This window comes from Anguilla rostrata, chromosome 18 (assembly GCF_018555375.3).
Source record: "Anguilla rostrata isolate EN2019 chromosome 18, ASM1855537v3, whole genome shotgun sequence".
NCBI classification, from domain to species: Eukaryota; Metazoa; Chordata; class Actinopteri; order Anguilliformes; family Anguillidae; genus Anguilla; species Anguilla rostrata.
This window is the reverse complement of record NC_057950.1, coordinates 25,367,650-25,376,133: the sequence shown is the minus strand read 5'-3', so window position 1 is coordinate 25,376,133 and position 8,484 is coordinate 25,367,650. Positions and strand designations below refer to the sequence as shown.

Below are 8,484 nucleotides of genomic sequence, written 5' to 3'. Positions count from 1 at the left end.
TGGCTCACCCGGACAATAATCCAGAGTATATTCTCTTTAAAATCTGTAACTCAAGGCCACCATTTTACTATTGTTTTACTGTAAATCCAATAACCTCAGTACATGGATGCAGATCACTTATATCAAGATTTCATTTTTCAATGGGATTTGTGCAAAACAGAGAAATCTTTGTTTAGTCTCTAGTCTTTTGTCTAGGATGATATTCGTTTTAATTAAGATTTTTGTTGGTCATAATGATGCTATAATATCAGCAGTAAGATTTGTTTAAGAAACTGCTGAAGTTTTAAAGGTGAAGATTTATAGGTACGCAATCTACCTTTGTTTTAACATTAACCAAGCAATTTGTGCTCATTCATGAATTGTGTCCACTGTGTGAGTTGAAATTTGTTTACTTTTGGTTTCTTGGTTATATAATCATTGTGTGGGTTATGCGATGTTGGCTTGTCAGTATTTCACATTTACTGTAACTTGCAGACAGTTCCAGTTAAAAACATTCAGAACTGTTATTGGCAGTTTACCAGATTACTTGTCTAATGTAATTATATTTGAATATCAGAATTCATCTCTAATAATGCACTTATGATTTTTTATTCATAGTGCGGGCTTTAAAAATGGATGAGGCATTGCTCACAGTGCACAACGACCTGCAGTCTGGCATCAGAGTTTCCTACATCTCCGATCACTGCTATAAGGTATTAAACGTCCGTTTTTTAATTACGTTTCCGAAGCCAGCGCTGCGGCGGATTGTGAGACGAAGAACACCGAATCTCTGGCGAGTCTTTCGCGAGTCTCGCGGCGTCCAGTCATCCGTTCTAACGATTATTTCGTCTGCTTGAGAATGGGTCCTGTGTGTGCCGTTCGTGCCGGGTTGAGTAGGAAAATAAATACGTTTCCTGTCTCCTGTCGGGCATGCCCCTATCTATTTCCACTCAAAGGACAGGAAAAGCCGCTCCTGATATGTACACCGCCATCCAATCGACCGAATCCCGCCATCAATGGGAAAGGATTCAAATCAGAGGAATATAGGGGAGAGAATATTCATTGAACAATTTCTGTCAATGTGTCCGACCTACTCTCTTATCCTACACTAAAACCCTATACTTCGCTGTAATGTAAATCACAGGAACCCATCTCTTTGCTGCTCATTTACACAGAGAGGGCAATTATGTTTAAATGATGCATGCTGTATGTAAACATGCATGTTTACCCTGAATGTGTTTGCTATTCTTGGGTGGCGGAGTAGAATAATTGGTAAGGACTGGTCTTGTAACCTAAAAGGTCACAAGTTCAGTTCCTGGGTAGGACACTGCCATTGTACCTTTGAGCAAGGTACTTAACCTGCATTGCTTCAGTATATATCCAGCTGTGTGAATGAATGCAATGTAAATGCTATGCAAAAGTTGTGTAAGTCACTCAAGATAAGAGCGTCTGCTAAATGTCTGTAATGTAATGTAGTAATAGCAGATAATTAAACTGTGCCTGAACTTAACACAAATATTCTCAATCAAGTCAATATAAGTAAAACAAAACTAAAACAATAGAGAAATCTTAACTTATAAATCTCTATTTTAGGAGAGCTCACATCTACCAGAGACATCTAATCTCTGAGATTTAGAGGTATACCTGCAGTATAGCTACTGAAGGCCTGCATTTATATAAAATACTGAATGCGCCAGATTCTGTATGAGTGCGACACGCGGTCCCTCGGGGCTGGTGTGTTTGTGGTAAAGCCGAGCCAGCCACCGAGCCACCAGTCCAGCTTAATGCACACACGCCTCCCCCTTTACACTGACATATTGACTTACTGCTGATATCATTTGTAACAAAGCGGCCCTTTTAACCACTTTGCTGGATTCTCCTGACACTCGCTCTTAAGTAACCCCAATCCGCAGCGTGCCATTATGAAGGAAAGCCCATATACGGTCACTCCATCTCACCTCTTCGTTCGCTCCGGGCAGCCTTTTGTGCATCCGGCCAATCGGATGCCTGAAATGCCGGCTTTCTTGAAGCCCGCAAGAAAAAAATACAGTACAAATCAACGTTATTGAATGCTGTGAATTCTAATGACTTTCTCTCAAAGCTACAATAAAAATGACTATAAATGAACGAGTTCCCTCTTTTGCAGTATTTGTAAATGAAAAGCTTGTGGGGTCATGTGATTAATTGACATATTTATGTGGTGATGAATGGCCAGTGCTCTTGGGTTATTTTAATAGTGGGAATATGCGTGTGGGTTATTGTAACTATGCAGACCTGCATGCAGGTTCAGTGGGTTGCTGAATGGGGAGAATGTGAGGGAGGGGTAGGAGAAGATCACAGAACTTTCCAGAAGCTGTTGCGTTTCTCTCCCAGTGCCTGTATCAGCCCCTGCTCATCCTTCCAGACGGCCCCAGCAACGCGTCCCTTTCTGTGAGCACCCGTTTCACCTTGACTCTGATTGTGGAGGCTGACCCTGGGAACAGCACCCCCTGCAGGTGACGTATAGACTGCAGCTATTACTGTTTTTAACACTTAGTGTCCAAGGTCAAAGAGGAACATAAACAGTTCTAAAATGAAATGAAATCAAATAAGTGAGCACAAGAACCCATTTTTTAAATGTGTACTTCTGCACAGAATCTGCATCTTGACATTATGCCATTATGCAATTTCTCTTGTGGAAAATGCTGGGCTTCAAGGCTGACCAATTAGAATATTGCATTGGACACCATTTCTTTAATACAAGACAAGAAAAAAATAGTATAACTTGGTGAGTTGTTTTTCATCACTAAGTTTTCATTACAAATGGGAAATCATCAGACATAATAGAAAATGAAATAAAGGATGTAATTAATTGAATTAGTATTTTATCTGATTAAACTGTGAGTAGGCACTGTGAGTGAGTGAAAGTTTGTGAGTCATTTGCTCCATTTCTGAGGCAATGTGCAGAAGATTTGAGATGTGGGGAGTTATGGTACAGACAGAGAGTGATGGCATTTTGAATTTCCCCGACTATTTATTGCATGTTGGGCGTGGGTGGGGGGCGGGGGGGGGTGGGGGGGTTGGATATGGGGTGAGGGTGGGAGGGAGGGGTTGGGGGGTTATCGTGACCTGCTTTGTTCCAGAAAGATACTCGACCGAGCCGGGATATCGATTTCGTTTTCTTGCGGGGTTAATAAGAGCTGACACTCCAATAATGATAAAAAGGCCCGTTAAAAGCTCACAGCAACAGGCCTGCAAGCCCTCTGTGCGCTCAATCTCTGGAGGAAGAATCCGTTTCAGTATTTATAAACAATCGGAGCGAGCGAGGCATTAGGGCACGCGGATTTCATTTGGGGTCATCTTTAAACGAACTGGAAGGCATCGGATTTCACGAGACAAGATTGTTCTCCTCGTCCACGGGATCGAGGGGGATGGCCTCGCTAGATCAATGTGGAGGTCCCTCTCCGGTCTGAGCCCCCCCATTGATCTAACCCTCGCCCCCCTCCCTCACTCTCCTCTCCCCACCTTAAAAAGACCCTCTAAGTGATAGCGTTATATGTCTTTTCACTGGGCGATCAATAAGGTCTCCTAATGCACCTTTTGGGGAGATGAAACTTGAGTGCCGTGAGGTGCACATGCGGCTCTCTGCCTCTAGATGTCGCTGCTGTGCTTTGAAGGGTGCTAAGGCCACAACCCGAGCATAGGAGACAGCGGTGATGTGTTAGATGCTAAAAGCCCTTGAAGAGGGATGTTGTGTTCCGAAAACAGGAAGTCACTTTTAAGCATCACACAGCTGCACATCGTCCCCCCCCCCCAACCCCACCCCCAGGCTTCCCGTAGATTAATGAACAGGACTATAGCTGGTGTCAGGCCCCCGGGGATGATTCTGAGGGTTCACATGAAGGTGAGCGTGAAGCATAGCCGTGAGGCGAATCACTTCACAAAGTTATGAGCAGATCTCTGCTTGTCATTTTATTGTTTGCTGTATGTGCTGTACTACCGCAGGTGGAGTCAACTGTATGGCGAATCCGGACATTATTCTGTGTGGGTCCAGCCTTCTGGTTACCCTGACAACATCACCTGTGTTCGGACTCTGGACAAGGAACCGATCAACAGCTACTTACGTAAGTTCAGTTTTGTTTAGTTTAGTTTTAATTATATAAAAGCCATAAATCCCCAACTGGTTTTACCTTGGTGTCACACAGAGGTTGAGACTGAGCATCTGTGAAATGCTGTGTTACGCTTCTCATAAAGTAAACCAGGTCAAACTGAAAGACATTAAAACAGTGAATAAGTCACTATACTAAACACTTTGCTGTTCACACAAGCACAAGAAAGACACGTCTCCATTTAGAAAAATGCTGACAAATAAAACTCATACTCAACTCATTAGAGGTGTAATTTTCAGACGTAATAAATACTTAATGCAGGAAGATTCTGAAATGGGCCCTTTCACAGTACACAGGGAAGTTGCGTCGAATTCTTGTTACTCCAGAAATGTGGCTCCACACACTGAGATATGAAATTACCAACGGCTAAAGTAGCCAATCCGACCAGCCTACAGGGCTGCTGGATATCAGCTTTACAGATTCATCCTCAGGCTCGGATATCAGCGTTTTCCCTCCTCTGCTGACTGGACAATTATTATTATTTTCCCTAAACAAAAACACAGGACCATTTGCATCAGAGATGTGCATCCTGCTGTAATGTTCAATGTGTGATAAACAGCCTTGGTGTCAGTGCTGGTGAAACAGATAACAGCACACGCACTGACACATACAGCTTAATCATATATTGTTGTATATATATATATATATATATATGTGTGTGTGTGTGTATGCGTGCCTATGCTTGTGTCTGTTCCAGTAAATGTAATCCGTAAAAGTGAGGAATTATACCTGTAAGCTTAGTAAACTACAGGAACTGATTAATCATGGTGTCCCATGATGCATTGAGGGTGTGCAGCAGAGCAGTGGAGCTGACAGGAACAGGAAACGGTTCCACTTTAGGGGGGAAATGGGAAGATCTAGGGCCTGACAATACCCGAACCTTGACTCATTCATTGAGAGGAACCATTACACTCCTGTCCAATCCCATTTGGGACACAGCCAAAGCACTTAAGATGTAAGTCACTGCAGGTTCAGTTGGTGTATTTATTTTTGAGTGGATAATAATTTAAAATTTCCATAGAACTTTGATTCATCTACGAATGCATACAAACTAATAAGGTTTTGTGAGTTTCAGAGGGTTGAAAATGAGTTCCTCTGCCGTTGTCAGATTATAAGCAAATAATTAATTATTGTTGCTAACCTGGCAGCTGTTAGCACTGTAGTAGGGCTTTTTACGCAAACAAATGAAAATACAAAAACAACATACTAACTGACACTCACACTCAAATAGCACATATTTTTATTTAATTTAAACTATTTAACTGTTTTGATTGAGCAGATCTGTCCTCAATGAATTTCATTTGACTGTCTTTAAACTATTATGCAGTCAGGTACTACTACTACTACTATAGCTACTGCTGCTGCTGCTTCTATTACTTCTACCACTACTTGAACAATTATTACTACAGCTTCTGGTACTGCTACTACTACAGTACTATACTATTACTACTGCTACTTGTACTATTACTTCTACTATTACTGCTACAACTGCTGCTGCTTCAACTATTATGCAGTCAGGTACTTCTACTACTACTACTACTACTATTACTACTACTATGACTACTACTACTACTACTACTACTACTACTACTACTAATAATAATAATAATAATAATAATAATAATAATAATAATAATAATACACATACAGAACAGACAGTGCTCCTCTCTTTGTGGAGGTGCATCCTGCTTAAGCGAGCTTTGATCCTGTCCTGCTCCTAATCGAATCAGACGCAGGCGGCGTCTCCGCCGCCCCACAGCCGTGCCAAAGCCTGGCTGACGGGCGTCCCGGAGGAGGCCCGAATATCGACCAGATTAGCGGGTTTTTGTCCCGAAAACAGCTAAAATAAAAGCTTTCTGTTTGTTTTGCTGCTGGGGCGGGGACTGCGGGAGATACATTAAGGGGCCGTGGGGAATCGGAGGTAATGGCCGGCTCGCTGAGAGCAGATTTCCCATAATGTGGCTGTACTTAAAGCTGCACAGATTATGCCACGGGTCAGCCTTTTAGGACCGGGGCTGGCCATTACTCCAGACGTGTCCGTTCTGCGGGGCTGAGCCCGCCGGAGTGTGAGGAGTGCTCACGCGCTCCACTGTGATTGGCTGTGAGGAACAGGGGTCTGTTATGTGATTGGGGCGAGGGCGCAGTTTGTAGTGTTATTTGGAGATGGTCCGCAATGTTGATAGGGCGACGGGTGGATCTGAAACAGGATTGGTTGAGGCTATTGGTTGATGGCCATTACTGGAGGAATTCCCTTCTTTGAGGTATGCTCTGGTACGTTGCATACATAAACATTTTACCCATGTAAAACAAGCAATATATTCCATAAACTCAGCTGCCAACTTGGGCACTTTTCCCAGTGAATTCTGGGAATCATATGCAGCTATGGTTGGTTATTGAAGCAAACTAGCTATGGGAAATAAAAGTATTGAAACACCTGGATGTGTGAAAAGCTTACTACTTGATGAAAGATTGACCAACTGCTGTTGGCTGAAATAATGTAAGAACTCATAATAATCCAAACAGAACACCTTTGTATTTTTTTTTGTATGTTTTTGAATAATAAAGCACCGACCCCATTTCTCTGGGTAACAGCCCAGTCTTCTGAAAATGGCCCAGATGCCGTAAATAAAATGGTTTAATGGTACAGGTGCGCAGGTGCATGCTGTCTCCATGGTGAAGCCTTTGCGCTCACCCTCACTGTGTTTTCCCTCATAATCTATCACACCGGCGCACGCTCGTATGAACAGCCATTATTGCTTTAAAACCCATTTGCTCCGTTTGTGATCTTTGCTGTGCTTCCCTGACTCCAGTCCTCGCTCACTCTGGACATGGTTGATCAGTGCTTCATGACTAATTATTTTAGCACTGATATTTAAGTTCTGAAACATAAACTGCTTGATGAAACATTGCAAAGATATTCAGGATAATTGTGCATGGCCTTCTAGTTTGGGTATTCCAGTCTGGGTATCACTTCTGATTTTATGACACACATGGTATAAAAACAGATTTTTATTCACATTTTTAAAGCTCCCCAAAGTTGGAATGACCAGTTGTAACTGTCCTGTTGATGCAACAACCTTCATACATTTTGTTGTATGACCTGCGCCCTGCAAGTGGTGAATTCCCCAGTCAAAGATCCCCACAAGTGTCAGCATGCTGAGAAACTCAGACGGACAGAGGTCATGCAGTACTGAGATAGCTCACTGTTTCCCAGCATGCACTGCCCGTTGTGTGATACACAAGCTCCAGAGTGAAGAGGAAAAGAAGAGGGGACACATCACGCAAACTCAATTTTGGGTCCCTGTCACATTCACTGTCTGTCCTCGAACGCGGTCGACCTTGGTCTGCAAGTGGTCGGCCAACAAAAACACAGTTCCTCTAACCTCAGATTAATTTAGCTGCTGAGCATATCTGTGTAGTGGGAAGCAGACTTTGAAAACGAGAAGTTCTCTTAATCGATTCGCTGTACTCAATACGCGACGAACGCGTTTTGGGAGGGGGGTACCTCTTTCATTTGTACAGCTGTGTTTACTTTGGCTGAAAAGGGCGTTTAATTTTTAATGAAACGTTTCCTCTTCCTGTCCCAATGGCAGCCCTTCTGGCCGCAGCGGTTGTCCTGTTCCTATTGGCTGTCCTCTATGTCTCTACGCCCTATCTCTACAGGCAAGTTTGGCATTCTGCTCTACATCACCGACACATACCGGGTAAAGAGCTGGTTTGGGTGCGAGACACACAACTTCAGCCACAAGGGCATAATATAACTAGGGATGGGGAAAAAGTGGGGGTAAAAAATGTGTGTGTGTATGTGTGTGTGTGCAAGCATGCGCATGCATGTGTGTATGTGTGTGTGTGTGTGTCAACATGGAATACAGTACATTTTTCAAAATGTGGATGCATCATCTGCATAAATCATGAAAATACAGCTCTGTGCCTAGGAAAGGTAATGAAACATAATTATTAAACTGGATTGGTTTCCAAGTGATTCATCATAGGACTGAAAACAAGTTATTACGATGCTGCATGAGCTCTAGCCAGACTTATCCGATTAATAACTATTAATCGTATATTTCCATGCAGATGGCTGAAGAAATCGAAATGCATCAGCCTCCTGTGTTGCAGAAGAGCAGGAGAGTCTTCACTGGACTGTGTAAGTACTCATTTTATACAGCTGAAAATGAGCAACACCAATAAATTAACTGAACAAATGTAGCCATGGCTGGAGAGGATGCATTTAGCCATTATGGTGCATTATTGCAAATTAAAATGCAGAAGGTCTAAGCTTATAGCGAGGACTGTTTTCCTGTGAAAGTGAATCCCTCCGAATGCGGACGTTCTTTTGTTGATGGCCTTTCTGCTT

General features: G+C 42.8%; 1 protein-coding gene across 1 annotated transcript in view; it reads left to right on the top strand.

Moving 5' to 3' along the window:
- Nucleotides 1-541: 541 nt before the first annotated feature.
- Nucleotides 542-8,484, top strand: part of si:dkey-192p21.6 (uncharacterized protein LOC565246 homolog) — a 46,672-nt gene continuing 38,729 nt past the window's right edge. The window contains exons 1-5 of the mRNA XM_064318176.1: nt 542-692; nt 2,353-2,474; nt 3,964-4,082; nt 7,721-7,790; nt 8,205-8,274. Coding sequence (XP_064174246.1) covers nt 612-692; nt 2,353-2,474; nt 3,964-4,082; nt 7,721-7,790; nt 8,205-8,274 — 462 coding nt within the window. The 5' untranslated portion in view covers nt 542-611. The remainder of the gene's footprint in view (nt 693-2,352; nt 2,475-3,963; nt 4,083-7,720; nt 7,791-8,204; nt 8,275-8,484) is intronic.